The sequence below is a fragment of the Blastomyces dermatitidis genome (genome assembly GCF_000003525.1).
Source record: "Blastomyces dermatitidis ER-3 genomic scaffold supercont1.4, whole genome shotgun sequence".
NCBI classification, from domain to species: Eukaryota; Fungi; Ascomycota; class Eurotiomycetes; order Onygenales; family Ajellomycetaceae; genus Blastomyces; species Blastomyces dermatitidis.
The window spans coordinates 4,205,327-4,223,459 of NW_025544777.1; the positions used below are offsets into that span (position 1 = coordinate 4,205,327).

An 18,133-nucleotide genomic window follows, 5' to 3' on the forward strand; every position below is an offset into this window, starting at 1 on the left:
CCAATACCTGCGACTAGACATCCCGAAACTGAAGCATTTGCGACAAAATGGCTGGTAACGGCTTCACCTCGCCCTTCCCCACGTCTCACGACACCCTGGGGGGTTCTTCCCTCAATACACCCAGTTTTATACCCTCATCGCCTCCTAGATTGATGAACTCATTTCAGGAGTCAATTTTACATTCTAAGAAGCCCAGTTCGACTCACTCCTTGGCCGCAAATACTGCCCGTCGAAGAAGGATGCGGTCTCTGAAGACGACAGCCAGTTCGCCTGAACCCAGTGATGGAAGCGATTCAGAAGCAAATCTTGCAGACTACACATTTGATATGAGCAGGCTATCAGATCATCATTCTGATCATGACGAAGGTGAACGCGACGAAGCGCACGAAGGGAACTCGCCAAAGGAGAAACACGTTTCATTTTCAGACTTTGGAGGTCCGCGTGATTTTACGTTGAATATGGTGGAACTCGTAAGAGGGACAGGCGCCCTTACAAACAGCGATGAGGATAACGCGTCAAAGTCAGAACCAGCTCAAACGCAGGAGGAAATGCGTCAGAATACAGTCGTTGCGGATCATACGATAAACGACTACAGTGAGATGGATACGCCACTCGATATGTCAACCCCTGCACACGTTCGTCCGCGACGAAATATAATTACAAGAAGTAACGCGCCATTGGACAAAATTGATGAACCCTCTCCAATACAATCACCACCGAGCAAATGGCCCCCGCCAAATCCGGATCTTGCGGAGGCCCCTGTGGAGCGTGAATTGCGTGAAGAAATGAAGCGGCTCCAAGAAGAATTACACGAGAAGGACGAAAGAATCGAGGCAAATAGAAAGATGGTCTTGGAATCGGCGTCTGCCTCTCAGCAGATAAAACATCTACAGTCTGAACTTCAAAAGAAGAACGCCGCGCTGAAGGAGAAGGATGCGCAATTGTCTATTCTAGCTGGGCAGGACGAAGAAATAGAAAATCTGCGCATTCAGCTACAGCAAAAAGATGAACAACTTGAGCAGCATGAAGCCGATCCTTCCACAATAAGATCTCTCCGTCAAGAGTTGGAGCAACTTCAACGTAAGGGTTCTCAGAAAAACACTGCAGTTGATAAAAATGGGGATGACCCTCCTTTGTCAGAGAACAAGCCAGCCTCTACAAAATCAAGTGAGGATATTTCAAGCAAGGACACTCAGCTGAAACAACATGCCGCGGAGATCGACCAGTTGAAAGCTGCTCAGGACGCCCATTACCTCGAAATCGACAAGCTGGACTCTGAGCTTGATACCGCAAATCGGGAATATGAAGTCCTTGAAGAAAAGAATGAGGGCCTTTTTAACGCCCTCCAACAGTCTGAGTTACGAAACAATACTCTCCAGATCGAATTGGACAATGCAAATTCGGCAATCGATGCACAATATAATGCAGTGAAATCCTTCGCAAGCGAGGTGTCTATTGATATCACGGTAAATATGACTTTCAATCAAATTTTGGATGCGATTAAGGGGGCGTACCATGCAAGGAGAGCGTCGTCTATGAGCGAGGCGACAAAAAGCTCTGAGCGGATTCGAGCCTTGGAAAGAGAGCTCAGCGAAGTTCGATTACAGCTGCGGAATTCTTTACCTTCAGACCGCATGCAAACACTTCAACTCGAAGGCACACGCCAGGAACTCTCCGAATCAAGAGCACTCACTACAGTTCTACAAGGCGAGATATCGCGCCTCTCTTCCAAGATCGAATCTATCATATCCGAACAGACCAAATTGCAAGATACCCTCTACAAAACCACACAGGAACGCGATAAGGCACTCTATACCATTGAAAACCTTCGCAACCAGCAGGCCATGACCCAGTCACAACAGCTTAGTCCCCCAGTATCCCCCGCTCTTCAACCATCCGGCCTTGGCACATCAAAGTGCCCAGTCGACCACGATGCCCTCTTAAGATCCCACGAAGCGGAGTTGAACAGCGTTCACTCCGCCCACGCCACCGCTCTCTCCACTCTCCGCGACTCACATACAGAAACAATCCGCACCCTCCAGAACGTCATCTCCGCCTCTCAGTCGCGTGAAACGAAGCTCAACTCGGATCTCAGCGCTCTGCGCACATCCCTTGTTTCACTTGAACAGCGTGTTGCAGGACTACACGCGGAGCGGGAACGGTTGGAATCGATTATTGAGGCGAAGGAATCGGCTGCGAAAGCTATTGATAAGAAATTTGCGGGCGTATTGAAGAAGAGGGAGGAGGTGTGGGAGGGGCGTGTGGAGGGGTTGTTGAAAGACCGGGAACGGATGGGGAAGATTTTGATGTGGACGTGGGGGAAAGAGGAGGTCGGGGGACGGGCAGATGCTGGTGATGGTATGTTGAGCGGGCACGGGAAAGAGAATAAACCACCCCAGGGCTATAAGTATAAATACGTGGAGAGGAGGGGCGGAAAAGGTCGGGATGTTTAAGATGTTGGATTGTCGACTTAGTGACCCGGGAGGGTATTTGTTCATTTTGAGTCATGTGATTGATTGTCTCTCCTCTTGCGGCCCTTTAGTAGCCGTATTCTATTCTATATATTTTGCATCGGGGGTGTGTATGGGATTACTCGTTTTTGACGATGGACGGCACGGTGTTTTCAGCTTTGTTTCCGGGTAGATTTTGCTAAGTTTGACTGCCTTATATTTATAGCATTGTTCAGGTGTTTGTGGTGATCTAGACAGGATAGGTAGATAGTTCGAGCGGAATACCAGCATGAACCCGTTCTCTTTCTTCTTGTTTTAGGGTTGTATATCAGAGATTGGATATGATGCGGGCCCGGGTATATCCCATGCATGGGATAGAGTACCTAGGTGCCTGAAACGCGAATCAAACCGGAATCTGCAGTCACAATAAAAAGATATCGACTCGAGACAAATATATAATCTCAGTGCTTTACAGTTACATGGAAGCCCATGAGAATACGTACATGAAAACCAAGCCCATGGTACTCAAAAGAAAATAAATGCCTGTTCCAACCAAGTTATCCCCATCCTTGCTATCATCGGAGGTATTATCCATTCCATCACCTCACAAAGTCCACAAGAAGAGCAAGAGGATCATCCAGAGCAGAGAACAAACTCTGTTAGATACTGTAATTCGCAGTTCGATAGAATGAAGATAAACCCCAACTAACCTATTTCTTCGGCGCTTGAACCACAGGCCATCCATTGACGTATTTGAGCGTGTTGTAACCCACTCGGGCCTTCTCATGCTTCAAGCTGACCTTCGCGTTGACTATGAAGGATGGGAGATAAATATGGTTAGCGACGTCGAGTTTCTGTTCTTTCTTTTTTCATTCCAGTCATGGGAACTAAACTCACAGTAGTGATAGTACAAGATATCAGGAGTTCCATTCATTCCCGTCAGTACGCCTAGACCACCTGGTGCAAAGACGGTGTTGTCATAATTGGAGGCATAAACCTTGTGGCCGCCTCCCTGGGTCGTTTTTTGCCAGTTCTATCAATGAACGCCCACGGGCGCTTTTGGGATCGCGCGACACGGATGGAATATCTAGCTTTCAGTTTATTTTCAGCTGGGACTGTTTTTGCCTCTCTAAAAGTGAGTAGTGCCGAGAGACGGATTCTTCATACACCTCTTTACCCTTTACAGAGTGAAATCGTCTTTAAATCGACCGCACATCCCACGGCTGAACCAGAGATAATACCAACCACCATGGAAACTCATGAAGGAGCCTTCAATATCATTGCGCTTCTGGCGTTTACGCGCAAGCTGCACGGCATTTAGTTTCCTAGAATTCGGTAAACACTTAAGGTCCTTACCCAGCGGAACCTGCCAGATACCCGAGAAGAAACTGCCATAGTTCAAATAGGCTTTGCCGCCGTCAATGGACACGCTCGCATCAATGGCGTTGGAGGTAGTGAATGGAAACACGTCGAACCCTTCTCCTGTTTCCGTCTGGATAAGAGCGCCATGGTCTTTCCAGTAAGCGCCCCTTGCCAACTTCTTGGTGGTTGCAACACCAATAGCGCTGTCCCGTTTCCCTCTGCCGCTGAGTGTGTAGTAGCAGTAAAGTGTGTCGCCCCTTTTAATCACGCTAGGGGCCCATGGCCTGGTTGCATTTTTCTTGTTGGGGATGATGCTGTCGCCTTCCAGCAGATGGCCCATGTCTTCCCATTTGCCGTTCAGGCTCTTCGCGCGCTACTATGAGATATGTACGCCGCCCTTGAAGAGATGGTAATATTCACCGTCTTTGATAATATTTGGATCGTGAGCGTAAATATTGGCATTATTGGATCGAGGGTACTTGTTCATCTCGGGGGGAGCAGCGGCCCCTGCAAGCCCTGCGCATAGCGAGACGCCTGCCACGAGAAAATGGAGAAGCAGAACCATTTGTGCCCACTGGCCTGTAGGAAATTGAAAAGGGAAAGAAAGTGAAAAATGAACGGCAAGCTACTGTTCAATTTACACAATACGCGGAAGTAAATGAAGTCATGATATGTTTCCGGGGCGCGCTGGGAATTTGATTTACTCTTCTAAGTTTCTTATGACGATGAAGAGCTGATATTCTTGCCCCCTAGAACAGGGTTTTTTTTTACATGTACACGGGCATGGAAATATTAGAAACACCCACACAAGCCAGCTTAGCTGGATGGATCGACATCACGATCGACACTTAGAGGGCTGTGTTGAGTTGCTTGTTTTTGCTGGACTTTCAAATCCTTGGACGAGGTGACTCCAGTGGTCGCTCCACGACACGGCAAGGAGCAATAAGTGGAGCCATAGCAAAGGTCACTAAAACAGGAAAACAGGAAAATCAGTGCACAGCAGCTACTGGACACTGCTGAGTTGGTTGATAAATGGCATCATCGTACATCCATAGTGTATGAGCGTTGGAGTCGTTATGGCTGAACGTGTGCCATAGACTAGCCCCGCTCCTTTGAATGTCAATATACATCTGGGAGTCATTCCCAGCCAGAAGGCCTCGTATCAAAACTGGATGATTTCTGTGCTCGTTCATGTTAGATTGACGTTGATGCGGCTGATTCCAAGGGTAACCGTGTTTGGCCTAGAGCTTTTATTTATAGATGGTGCCAAGACTCGATCGACATACTCTAAAAAGACGTTGACAAGAGTAGTTGCTGCCGTCGTCGGCTATTTGCTGTTAGTAAGCATCGGTGAGCCGAACAGCTTCTAACTTGCCGGAAACTTGAATCTTATTCTCGGAAACTCGAACACAGCATTTTCTATCCCGATCAATTCAATGGATAGCTGGTTGTGTCGGATACTTAGGGGGAATATGGATATCTGCTTATTTTGACCATCTTCCTTTTCCTTACTTCCCCATCCAAAATATGCACGGCTGGATTACGGGGTCATGTGATATCCCTCTCCTCACCTCGTCTTGGCCGGGCTCACCTCGGTTACTTTCATGGAGCCTTGGGATAAAGCTCTTCCTCGATCGGACCACGAAAGACCAAGGATGTTGATGTATATTTAACCTGAACAATTGCAATTCTTATCCCTCCACCAATTGCCTCTCGGGATGACTGAATATCTACTGCTCCCATCCTTTTGTTAATCCCTCCTCGAAGATTGCCGTGTTTGATATAGCTCAAGCCGAACAAAATGTCATCCAAAGCATCCCCCCCGCTCAAGGGCATCCGAGTCCTTGAGTTGGCCGGCCTAGCTCCAGGTAAGCAAGCCACACTTGCGACTCAAATTCAGCAGAGCCCAAATTTGGGCAATTGACCCGTGTCCCTGTCGAGACCCTTGAAAATGTCAACTCTAACATCCGACCAGCTCCTTTTGCCGGCCTCCTGCTAGCTGACTACGGCGCCTCCGTCCTACGCGTCGACCGCCCACATCCACAAGCACACTCCAGCTCTCCAGATGTCTTTCCCCCCGAGACTTCCGACTCTCTAACCCGACACAAAACCTCGATAAGCCTCGATCTCAAATCCCCCGCGTCGCTCGCCGTTCTTCTCTCTCTGATCTCCAACGCCGACATCCTAATCGACCCGTTCCGACCCGGCGTCCTCGAGAGACTCGGCCTATCGCCCACAAATGTCCTCCTCAAAAAGAACCCACGCCTCATCGTCGCCCGCATGACCGGTTTCCGCCGCGATGGCAAGTACAAGGACATGGCCGGCCATGATATCAACTACATCGCCGTCTCCGGCGTGCTCGGCCTACTGGGACGTGCCGGTGAACGGCCCTACGCACCAGGTAATATTGTCGGTGACTTTGCCGGCGGCGGCGCCATGTGTTTTCTTGGCATTTTGCTTGCGCTGCTCGCGCGCGAACGCACGGGGAAGGGCCAAGTGGTCGAGGCCAATATGGTAGATGGCTCAGCCTATCTAGCTACATTCCCAAGGCTATTGCAGAAGAGGCTTGTGTGGGGTGCCCCGCGCGGCCACAATGTACTTGATGGCGGATGCCCTTACTATGACACCTACGAGACGAAGGATGCAGGCAAGTACTTTGCCGTCGGCGCGCTGGAGCCGCAGTTTTTTGCGGCGCTGTTGAAAGGGTTGGGGTTGAAGATGGCGGATATTATGCCGCCGGACTCGAGTGGAATGCGCGAGGATCCGAGCACGTGGGCGTATATGCGCGAAGTGTTTACGCGCAGATTCAAGGAGAAGACGCGAAAGGAGTGGGAGGATATCTTTGATGGAACAGATGCGTGTGCTACGCCCGTGCTCGAGCATGAGGAGATGGAAGAAGGTGGATATGAACAGCGTTTGGCGGTGGGGTTGTCAGAGACGCCGGGTCTAACGTTTGGAAGTGAGGAGGGTGGTTGGTCGAGTGATGGGTTGAGCCCGAGTATGGGTGGAGAGGAGACATTGGCGGATTGGTGTGGGTGGGCTAGGGGTAGGGAGTATGAGGTTAAAGATGGGGCGTTGGTAAAGGTTGGGGGGTCGAAGTTGTGATTGGATTCTATGGGCCTCCAACGTTACTACTTGAGGGAGACAAGGAAACTTGGTATTAGCCTACTTAGTTTGTGTGTTTCTCTGTGAGGATATTATTTTTGCCACAGAGAACGGGAGCCCACTAACTGCATTTGCGGCGAGAATATTAGCTGTATAATATGTAGAGGTGTGGATTTGCGTTGTTGTAGCACTCTGTTGTCCATACACTATTCCTCCTTGGATGACCGTTACACCTCGACATCACCACGTAAACCCTACTGAAGTCTGCATTAACTGACTTGCTCAACATTGAATAGATAGAATAAAATCCAATGAAAAAAACTAGCAAAAGCAACCCTCCACAAGTAGACGGTTGTCTCCATAATGCTAATGCAGGATACCATCCGCTACACGCCCTTCTATCCTTAGCCAACCCGCTTCTCACGTTCAAATACAATATAAGTAGGATATGTCCACTCGCCCAAATGGATTGCGAACCTGCTGAATCAGGTAAGACTACTTGGATTTTCTCGAACAGCCCTCGATGTGTTCGGGTTACTTTTCAGTCGGACTCCGAAGTAAGGGATGCCTCAATTTGCTGTTCACTCCTTTGTCTGTAAATGACTTTCAAATATGGATTGATAGGACCAAGGAGCCGATGAACCATGACATGGCTACAAGCAGAGCTCGCTCCTTTTGCTGTGGTCTGAAGTGTTCGTTTATTATCATTAGGTGTTGGAAGCAATGATAAGCAGCAAACACCTCACACATTAACCCAAAAGTCCCATTCCGCTACATGACCATCCGGACCACGCATGGTTTCTTTGCCAGAAAGTCATTTGATGGAGTATTATCTGACAGGTGCAAAGCGAAGCAGAGCTTATGGCTACGCAGAACGCATGCTGGAATGTGATACCAAGCTCAGAACCTCACAGCTCACCTCACCAAAGGATTCCTCTGCCTCATCGAATCCATGTCCTCCCCAGCCGTCCCCTACCTCCACGTCCTCAGCGGGTTAGCAAAGCGACCCGATGAAGAACACGTAGACAAGGCACGGGCTGCAATCTGTGATAGTCATGAGGCGATTGCCAATAGTCCCAAACACCACTGCATCAGACTAATGTTTGTACTCAAATTCCCCCCCGAATTCACCCTTCAGGCCGGGGAAGTACGCTGCGCGCGAAGCATTCCTGAGGTCACGGAATATTGCGCCAGAGCAACCACCCCGCCTCATGTTCGATGCCAGAATGAATACAATGCAAATTAGCTCAAGGGGCCCTTTCCCACCACCGGAAGGCTCTATCAGCCTCACTTCACCGAGTCCCGGCCCGAGTACAACCGGTAGTACCGCTGTGCCACACGTGGTTGAATGGGAGTAGAATCGAAATTGAACGACCATGCTAACCACTAGTTCAATATGATATTCAATTCATATCTAATCCGAAAAGAACTATTCATTCTTCGTTGCACAAGAAATGCCCCGCTTTGGGTGGTGGGCCTAGGCTTCCAAAGTTCCAGACCCACGAGGCTTTATGTTGTTATGGGGAGAGGGCGTTTGCAGCTGAGCGGCGGGAATCCTATCATGACGGTGGATAAATGCAATCATATTGTAGACCGTATTTCGACATTTTAGGGCTATATACCGCATTTTAATGAATTTTCCCATGCTTGTTAAAAACGGTACCTGAGGTCTCCTCACACCACACACATACAATTAGCTATGTAGCAGGGATTAATATGCAACTATTGGAAGAAACACAACCGTATATGAGTTTCCCGGCGAAGAGATAGCTGGATGAGGGCCAGGACTGTCGAAGAAATACATGTACCAACAGAAAGAGAGGAGTAGAGCAGGAGAAATTGAATCATCCAAGGAAACTCAGATAGGAAATCCATCATTCATGAACAATCAATATCAATGCTTCGTACCGAGCGCTAAATCATTCCTTGCCACGATAATCAGTATTTATTTCAGTGGGGACCGAAATGAACCCTCCCCCGATCCACCATGTCGTCATTTTCGGCCCACGAACTGTAGCTTTATTATGCTTCTCCTGAATTTTTTTTTTGTCTGAGATGCAGTACACAGTATGCCTTATCCCGAACGGCGAAAGAGTGCCGGCATCCAAGTGAAGACTGCAGGGATCATGACAGGGTACGTGCCAAATCCTCGATTTGTATGGGGGTGTCATTGCTCTTGTTTTATGTGAAGTTGATCCGGCAGAGAGAAACGAGACGTCATTGGGACGGAAACATAAGTCAAAAACATGGGGGGAAAAAGGCAAACTTTGACAGTAGTTAGCTGTGTATTAGTTGAAACTAACCGACGCATTTTCTAACTTTCCTATCCCTATTCTTTGTTGAATTAAATAGTCTCGTAAAACGATAACCCCGCAAGCATTGGCTGTCTATATAGCGAGTTAACTCGTACTCGTCTCAACAAGCTTCTGTTTTCCATCTAAAAGAAGCAGACGAAGGATTTTATTCTGCGTTTGGAACAGAACTCCTTTCTACTTTACGATGACGGTAACCCCTCACACGGGACATTGGTGAACTATCCTTAGTTAAATAGTTAACTTACCCAAGAACGCAGCACTCGCACCATCGAAGGAACCATCGTGATTGCATCGTGCATCCTACACCCTTGAAACCTCACACCTTATCAAACGGAAGTCCGCGACAGGTAGACACTCCAAGCAGTGCTGACTTCAAGTCTTGCTCATGTTCATTTTGCTGTTCTTCCCAAGAACACTCACAGACAGGAGACCCATCACCTGGGATGAACTGGAGGGATGCTAAAGTTGATACAATTGGCTTAATGAAATCATACTCTTGCGGACTTGTTGACGGTGCAGGGCTTTTGAAAGGCTTGTAGGAGATTTGGGAATATTTTCTTTAGGGCTCTCATGGAGTGTTCATCATTTATTTGCTGGGTCACTGAGTGGAGAGTTGCAAAGTCCATGCATCGCGTCAAGACATTGTGTATTTACCCTAGTGACCCTCCCAAGTCAGGGCACGGGGTTAGGGCTTGATTCCTTGTAGGAATAACACAAGTACCAACATTTCTTTCTTTTCTCCCTGGCTTTTTCCCTTTTCAACTCTCTTCTTCTGAGCTAGCTTAGCTGTGGCCTCCTGATACCTCTCTTGTACCATCTGTTGAATCCTCTTACTCTCGATTCCAAGCCAGTTCTGCTACAAAAGTAAAAAGATGGCCCATCGGACCCAACTAGTTGAGATGTATGGGGATCTCAGTAATGTCGACCCTCAGCTTGTTGCCACCCTTGAGAAAACGCATGCTGAGGATCCGGACTACCGTGAGCTGGTGATACCAGAGTTGACAACAACTGATCCAGCGGAAGGCATCTACATTATCTGTCATTGTGCCTGGTCGCTCCACTTGCAGTTTGGACCTTGCGGGCATGTGTTCTGCGCCGAGTGTCTGTGGACGGTTCTATACTCTGGCAATCATGACAACCCTCCATGCGTGCTTTGCCGCTCTACGAACTGCGACTTCAGATACAAACCAGGATTACAGACCATCTCAACTGACCAATCCGATTTTGACCGTGGAAGAATCTGCCTCATTATATTCTTCATGAAACTGCAGCTCCTCCATGGTGCATGGTTCAACTGGAATATTAAATCTGACAAGTATAAGGTGTTTGACGTGGATGGGAATTCAGATATGGAGAACATTCAGAAGATTGATATAGTAACTTTAACTCAGCTTCAAGGAGAGGAAGACTACTGGGCGGCCAGACCTAGAATACCTTGTGATGGTGCTCTGTTCTGATGTTCCCGTAATCTGAAGCACATTACTACAAGAATGTTGGAATTCTGGGGTAGGCGGAGATTTGTTCGTGATCGTGTGGTTTCCTGACTCTCTCCCCTCTCTTTGAGCCAATGGCCGCCTTGGTTTGACTCGCGTTCATCACTCTTGTCTCAGTAACTTCCACCACAACCCAACGGGTCCATAGGCACGAAACTCATGAGTAAGTGACTGGCTGGGGTCAGCATCACGGCAATGTTTGGTCACTCCGAGTGTTTGATGCTGCTACGCCGCAGGACTCCGTTCCACTGCATGCTAACTGTGCCGTATGCCTGTGGGAGGTTAGAAACTACGTCATTCTGAAATATGCAACCTCTAAGCAACATTATCCATCTCTCAGCCTTCTTATATAGAAAGAGTATTTTTCTGTTGTTCAGTTTTGCTATTCTTGGTAAGCCATCAACGCAGGTACGACGGCGGGTCAGAAAAATATAACTACGCTTGAATACCATCTATAGAACCGCATGAAGTGGGTTCAACTCACCCTGTGAACTCAATATTGTTGTATGTATCTTGCTTCACTGGCACAGTGTGAAGATGTTAACATTAAGTGAGTAGGGTCTTGACATCCAAACATTTAGTTTCGGTGGCTATGTGCTTCTATGGTCAAAAACTATTCCAATACAGTGACTGGACATGGGGGAAGTTCTCTGCCCAGTGTAAGTATCAATATCAGGTGGGTGAGACCTGTGGGCTGAAACTCGTTAGCCACACTGAGTTCATTCAAGAGCTGTGTGCACTCTGCATCACAATTGCAACTAAAAACATGTCGGATTGGGTGTCACGGATGAATATGTTGAAGACATATGAATCTTATCTGTATCAAGATCTGCTTGTTATATTATCCGTGCACTATCTAATATATCTATTTCATACAAAAGATGGAGCTATTTATAGTAAAATATATGTGCGAGCCAAGAGAGCTAGCATAAGCGAGTATTAGACGAGCGTTGTAGTAAGCTGATGATGATGAGAAATATTGTAGTAATACGATGTTGGTGGCGTTCAGTAATACGATGTTGGTGGTGTTCAGTAGTGTATAACCTCTTTTTCCTGACACACCCCCTTCAGCGAATGTAACATGTAAAAGAAAGTGTAAATGAAGCTGCAACAAAAAGAGTGTAGATGAATCTGTAGAGATTACATCAAGATAGATCATTTATTCTGCTTACGCCTTGATGATATCTGATATATCAACTAGGCCTAGCATCTTGACGAATTCTGTATGTTTCTGGTGTGGCAGAGTCTTAGTGAGGCCATCCGCTGGCATCTGGGCCGTAGGCACCCAATCAACTGTAATATCGCCGGATTGAACATGTTCTCGGATTGATATCTTTCATCTGAATCCTCCCATCGGGATAGGATGACGATATCATCCACATAGAAGAAGACAATTAATCGATCATTTGAGAAGAGGCAGCAATCCTCTGGCATAGAGGTGAAGCCTAGCGTTCTCGGATTCTTCGCGATGTGGGTGTTTTTCAACATCTGTCCAGTGGTTCGGTGGATCTGGCAGTTGAGATCTATGGATCCCTGAAGTCGGTATGGATGCTGTTGATGTAGCTGTATTGTTGAGAACAGTCAAAACAGTATTAGGAAATAAATTTTGAGACTTGTAGAAGTCTGGGTGTGATTGAGAATGAGAGAATGCTTCATTGATCATTTGAAAAGGATTGACTTTGGCATTTGCAACTGCCATAAGGTGGGCAGCTCTGTGATTTCGGGTTCTGCGGTCTTCAATGATATTATCTTCATCAAAGTTAGCACTGATATTGTGAGCTCTATGTGCAATGTTCCGTGTACGATCATCTATTGCAGCTGGTTGAGTATTAATATCAATATTGGGACCTGTATCAACATTAGGACCTGTATCAACATTAGGGCCCGCTGGCCCTGGCGTAGGTTCAGGTGTTGGATTCGGTGTATGAGATCTAATGTGGGGACGTCTAGATATTTGATTTTCCGCATTAGATAGATGGCAGGGTTCGCAAAGCTCAGTGGTAAGCTCATCCGCAGCATCTTCTAGATTGGTGATTTGAATGCCAGTTGCAACATTTGCAAGCTTTTGAATGGCGATTTTCGATGGATGTCCTAATCTCTTATGCCATGTTGACTGAGTAGCTATAGAGATCTTAGGTTTTTGAGAAGGTTTTGTGTGTATCGGCAGGTTGGAAGAAGGATTTGTAGAAGTTGAAGAATTTGAAGATATCATTTTTTCAGATATAGTGATGTTAGATGTGTGTGGTGTGGTAGCTGCATCGGCTTCGGTAGTGGATTTTTCTGAGATAGTTGAGAAAACAGCTGTTTCACTATTATATTCTGTAACTAGCAACCCCCCAAATACTTCAACGCGTGCAAAGATTGTATTATCTGCGCGTTTTCGCAATCTGAAGTCTTTTCCATCATAATAGATGCCTTCTATATGGAAACACGGTTTCCATGCGATGATATTTGTATGGAAATTCGGTATGTAAGCCGCGTTGGTGAGATTGACATTGAACTGCTTTCCTGCTTCATTTATCATGATAGTTCTAACAGTTCCATAACCTTCAACTTTAGTGCTGGAATCGCCTGTATAGACTTCCGCATTCTTGTTCGCAGGTGTAAAGGATAGGAAATGTGTTCGATTATTGCATATATGCTGTTCCGCGCCAGTATCAAAGATCCAGGAGTTTTGGAGGTAGGAGCGAGAATTTGAAGAGTTCATTGATATTTTTCGGATCTGTTGATCAATAGATTGATGATCGATAGATTGATGATCGATAGATTGATGTTTGATAGATTGAGGAACTGATTTCTTCAGAACCATTCCTCCTATGACTGCTTCATTGGCATCTACCATATCCGTATTCGTGGATGAATCTCTAGATATCGCACAATCAACGCGTCTCTTCAATCCTTGATTTTTAAGAGCTTGATCAATTTGAGTTCTCTTCTCCCCGTTTTCCTTCCATCCAGGTGGCTTCCTTGATGGATTGAGATAGTAGCACTGGGTGTATCGGTGACGGGCTCCGCAGATGCAGTTTCCAAATGTCACTGGTGATGATTGCTGAGGTCTTCCATTAAGGGTAGCGAAGTTCATAGGTTTATCTCCTTTGAGAATACCCATTTCTCTATACCATTCCTTGAAGTCCTTAACTAACTCTATCAAAGATATGACATCTTTATCACGTCGGACATCCTTTGTCCATGCTTGTGCATATCCTGCATCAATAGCTAGGTTCACATTTAAGAAGTCTTTCTTCAAGTTGAACTGTCCAGCTATATCCGCCTCTTTGATATCATCTTTGATGAGTGACCAGTCATTTAACCACTTCTCTATACCTCTGTTTTTCGGTGCTTTGCAGAGATCATGGTATCGGGTTCTCACATCATCTTGATAGTCCGCGGTCGTGGGTGAGAGACGATCTCTTAATGAACAGATAATCTCCTTCACATCATCATCCTCACTGCATACATGTCGTAGCTCTGTGGCATCCACTGTTCTCCATATGACATCTCGTATCTTTGTCATACCTTCATTCATTTTTTCATATTTCATATATTTGATTTTCCACGCAGTGACCTTGATGTCATATGCTATCTTGGCCTCCGCGGTGGCTTCTTCTGGACTCTCGGGTTCCAGAGGTTCTTCTAGTTCAGAGAAGATATCGGGTTTATCAAGATTGATGAAGTCTGATACCTTCTTGTCCTTTGCATATCCTAGCATATGCTTGTACCAAAGTTTCCAATCTCCAGGAACACTAAGGTGAACTGTCGCACTAGACATTGTCTTGTCTGTCATATCAGTTATATTGAATGGATTGAGGAATCGGTTCAAGTATTTGTGAATATGATCAGAATTCAGGGTGTATATCGGTCGAGTATTTCGGAACATATACGAGTGAGGATCTATCGTCTCAGTTCAAATGATAGTTATCAGTTCAAATGAGGACAGGAATCTGATATGATATAACGGTCGAGTTGATCGGACCGTATACAAATGAGAATCAATCATCTCAGTTCGAATGATTGTTGTCAAATTTGAATGAGGATTGGGATCGGTGTATCGCGCTTCTCTTCAGATGCTGCTTACCGGGAATCAGGTATGGTATAACAGTCGAGTAGATCGGACCGTATACAAATGAGGATCAATCATCTCAGTTCAAATGATTGTTGTCAAATTCGAATGAGGATTGGGATCGGTGGTGTATCGCGCTTCTCTTCAGATGCTGCTTACCGGGAATCAGGTATGGTATAACAGTCGAGTAGATCGGACCGTATACGAATGAGGATCAATCGTCTCAGTTCAAATGATTGTTGTCAAATTCGAATGAGGATTGGGATCGGTGGTGTATCGCACTTCTCTTCAGATGCTGCTTACCGGGCTCATAACTGTCGGATTGGGTGTCACGGATGAATATGTTGAAGACATATGAATCTTATCTGTATCAAGATCTGCTTGTTATATTATCCGTGCACTATCTAATATATCTATTTCATACAAAAGATGGAGCTATTTATAGTAAAATATATGTGCGAGCCAAGAGAGCTAGCATAAGCGAGTATTAGACGAGCGTTGTAGTAAGCTGATGATGATGAGAAATATTGTAGTAATACGATGTTGGTGGCGTTCAGTAATACGATGTTGGTGGCGTTCAGTAGTGTATAACCTCTTTTTCCTGACAAAACACTAAAGGAAGGACTTTGAATTTCAATATTTAGCACAATGATACAGCAGTGGTGACAGGATGAAAGCATCTATAGAAAAATCTGAAGCCACAGTTAGGCATCTAGAGGAAGTGATTCTGAGCTTGGAAAGGAGAAAGTCTTTGAAGCCAAACCACTATGACTACACAGACTATGAAAGGTCATTCTCATCAGTTAATGGGGTTTGGTCTCATTGTGCTAAGAAACACTGAGCTTTCTTACACTTCTTATCACAAGCTCAATGTATACTGTACCATCTTGAAGCCTCAGCACAACTTGGCGCTTTTCTCTTGCCCTGTTCCATTGCTAAATAAGAAAGACATGAATGATAGCCTGGCTCCATTTGGCTTGAAATAAAAAGGGCAAACTGGACGACAGATGAAGAGGTTGCTCTTCCGCTCTGAGCACGACGACCGCTGCGAACCTCCTGGCATTAAAGCCTGAAAGTCGCAAGGGTAAGTAGAAGGAAAAGAGCTGTAGGCCTTCCCAGTTACTCGATCTCAAGGTGTAGAGGAGCAATCCCCTAAGCACTCCTGGAGTAGCTAACCAGCTGAGCAGCCTTAAGCGCCTGGTAAATGTTCATATGGGCCAAGAAACTGGATCATTCGAGCAACCCAAGTGTCATACCGCTAGCACATTCAGTATAGTCTCCTATCACCCCTTGCGAAGGGCGTGGCACCTACTTTCAGAGCTCGCCACACTTTGTTTATTTACTCACCCCGAGTCCTCAGCCTCATCAAGAACAAGATGCATTACAATCAGTTTAGACCTCTGGACATGTTCAAGTGGCCTGGTGGTTGAAAGACAGAGAAAGATGTTTTGCTGTGATCAGACAGTGCGGTATCTGTTCATATGAAGGCAGGAAAAGAAGGGAATGTTTAGAGCAATTGTCTCAAGAAAAGTGATTGACATGCTAGATCTTGAATGCCCCCAAATAGAGTATTCCGATTATTTACTTGTACACAACATCTTTATAGTATTGTAAGATCTATAACAGTGTAGCCAGGCTCCACTACTGATTCTTTGGTGATCGACTGGTCAACATGGGCACATGAGAGGGCTAACACTTTCTACTGCAGGGGGAAGAATTTATTATTCAACACCTTGAAGCCAAGGGTGTTTGACAACCTGGCCAGCAGAAAGACGTTTCTCTGGTGAAAACTGAAGAAGTTTAAACAGTAAATCCTCAAGCTCGCTGGCCTCAGCTTCTGTCAAGCGCGTCCCCAGCGGTTCAAGCCAGCTATGTGTTGAATAGGAGTCCAGATCAACCTGTCCGTCTTCCGCCCCAATATCCCTAACCTGCTGGCCCAGTGGATACTCCACTGCCAGTGGTATTCCATTCAGCCATGAATCCCTCGGCTTTCCATCATTGTTGTTGAAATAAGTCTGGCGCGCTGTCCAGGCACTCCACCAGGGCTCTGGTAATTTTCCAAATGTCTGGACGATTTGCCGAAGTACCTCGTCTGGTCCACCAAAAAAGGAAGCAAATAGCTGTGTCCCGGCGCGGATTTCATAGATGATGCATCCCAGCGCCCAGAGATCGGCCCATACACTGGCCTTGGCATCAAATATCCCCTCGGGCGCAAGATATGAGAATGGAGTCCTGACTCCCGTGGCAGGGGGGGAGTTTGATAGAAAAGATTCCCCAAAATCAATCAGTTGAATGTTCCCGGTGAAATGGCGGGTGTCAAGGTCTGAGATCTGAAGGGGCGCGACCAAAAATTCCGGCGCGCAAACACTCTGTTCTGCAGAAAGGGGGCGTAGACTCTCTGTGACTGGAGGCCCGAATTGCTTTGTTATATCTTGATCTGACCATTTGATATCGGCCAGCTGGAAAAGAATGTTTGATGCAGTGAGGTCTGTAGCATATGGGGGTTAGTTCATGCACTTGTAGGATAATGGTGGACTAGTAGTAGTAGATACCTCCATGAACAACACCCTGAGAGTGTAAAAATTCTATAGCTAGCCCTACCTGCTTTGCAATTTGGCGTGAGGCATGGCCTCGCAGGCGGCGACATCCTCCAGGCTGGCCGGGTGATTCTGATAGTTGGCTTAAACTGGGGCCAGCAAACAGTGATACAAGGCAGGTATGACGGCCATTAGGCCCCTCTGTGTGAAAGCAGTCATGCAGTGGCAAGATGTATTCACGGCCTAATGTGTGGGATGGATTGTTTTGAAGATAGCGAAGAATTTCAGGTTCAGGGCAGGCATTTGATCTCTCCGCTGTAAGAATTTTCAGGGATACAAGCCGTTGTGATAGTTCATCCCGGGCCAACCATACAGTTGAGCTTCCCCCGAAGCCTAATTTGTGCAGCACGCGGTATCTTCCGTGAGAAAAAGCATCACCAAGTTGGACAGGGTGAAATCCACCCTTTCGATAGTTCTCAACATCCTCAATATTATTGATGGAGGGGGGTTGATACGCCAATTGAGCAGTACTCATGTTGCGGGTGATGAAGATCTGGAATAATTTAGGGAATATTCGGGGCGAGGCGTTCAACAGCTGCTGTGTGTGAACGAGCTGGAAACGAATCGAATGTGATGAGGGAGCAATCATGATGACAGAAGAAGAGTAACTACAGAGTAACTAGTTAGTTAATAACTAAATAATAACTAATAACTAATAAATAACTTAACTAAATTGCTCAGATCAGTGGTCGATAGTTAAATACGCCAAGAAGCATTTCTTCGAACGTGGACCACCGCCGTTCCTTCCAAT

The 18,133-nt window shown here is 46.3% G+C and overlaps 6 protein-coding genes across 7 annotated transcripts; 4 read left to right on the forward strand and 2 right to left on the reverse strand.

Annotated features, from left to right (window-relative positions):
* Window positions 1-47: 47 nt before the first annotated feature.
* On the forward strand, window positions 48-2,453 carry BDCG_04347 (SNAD protein; the record flags this gene model as incomplete). The annotated part of the gene is made up of 1 exon (XM_045420002.1): window positions 48-2,453. One exon carries the CDS (start codon window positions 48-50, stop codon window positions 2,451-2,453), a length of 2,406 nt encoding a protein of 801 aa, XP_045276194.1.
* Window positions 2,454-2,850: 397 nt separating this feature from the next.
* Window positions 2,851-5,017, reverse strand: BDCG_04348. Of its 2 annotated transcripts, XM_045420004.1 has the most exons (3): window positions 3,618-5,017; window positions 3,348-3,541; window positions 2,865-3,261 (listed from the first exon to the last, which is right to left on the reverse strand). In XM_045420004.1, exon 1 carries the CDS (start codon window positions 4,150-4,152, stop codon window positions 3,631-3,633), a length of 522 nt encoding a protein of 173 aa, XP_045280848.1. In that variant the 5' UTR covers window positions 4,153-5,017; the 3' UTR covers window positions 2,865-3,261; window positions 3,348-3,541; window positions 3,618-3,630. The 2 variants fall into 2 exon arrangements, with proteins under 2 accessions (XP_045280847.1, XP_045280848.1); XM_045420003.1 differs by having other exon boundaries at window positions 2,851-3,261; window positions 3,348-5,017.
* Window positions 5,018-5,224: 207 nt separating this feature from the next.
* BDCG_04349 (alpha-methylacyl-CoA racemase) lies at window positions 5,225-7,348 on the forward strand. Its single transcript, XM_045420005.1, has 2 exons — window positions 5,225-5,680; window positions 5,788-7,348. Exons 1-2 carry the CDS (start codon window positions 5,614-5,616, stop codon window positions 6,915-6,917), a joined length of 1,197 nt encoding a protein of 398 aa, XP_045276195.1. The 5' UTR covers window positions 5,225-5,613; the 3' UTR covers window positions 6,918-7,348.
* A 521-nt stretch (window positions 7,349-7,869) lies between these two features.
* On the forward strand, window positions 7,870-8,275 carry BDCG_04350 (uncharacterized protein; the record flags this gene model as incomplete). Its single annotated transcript, XM_045420006.1, has 2 exons — window positions 7,870-8,018; window positions 8,056-8,275. The coding sequence occupies 2 exons, from the start codon at window positions 7,870-7,872 to the stop codon at window positions 8,273-8,275; spliced, it is 369 nt and encodes a 122-aa protein (XP_045276196.1).
* A 667-nt stretch (window positions 8,276-8,942) lies between these two features.
* On the forward strand, window positions 8,943-11,289 carry BDCG_04351 (uncharacterized protein). Its single transcript, XM_045420007.1, has 3 exons — window positions 8,943-9,051; window positions 9,270-9,422; window positions 9,490-11,289. The coding sequence occupies exon 3, from the start codon at window positions 10,105-10,107 to the stop codon at window positions 10,687-10,689; it is 585 nt and encodes a 194-aa protein (XP_045276197.1). The 5' UTR covers window positions 8,943-9,051; window positions 9,270-9,422; window positions 9,490-10,104; the 3' UTR covers window positions 10,690-11,289.
* A 4,689-nt stretch (window positions 11,290-15,978) lies between these two features.
* BDCG_04352 (CMGC/SRPK protein kinase) lies at window positions 15,979-18,050 on the reverse strand. Its single transcript, XM_045420008.1, has 2 exons — window positions 17,338-18,050; window positions 15,979-17,273 (listed from the first exon to the last, which is right to left on the reverse strand). Exons 1-2 carry the CDS (start codon window positions 17,969-17,971, stop codon window positions 16,507-16,509), a joined length of 1,401 nt encoding a protein of 466 aa, XP_045276198.1. The 5' UTR covers window positions 17,972-18,050; the 3' UTR covers window positions 15,979-16,506.
* Between the last annotated feature and the right edge of the window lie 83 nt (window positions 18,051-18,133).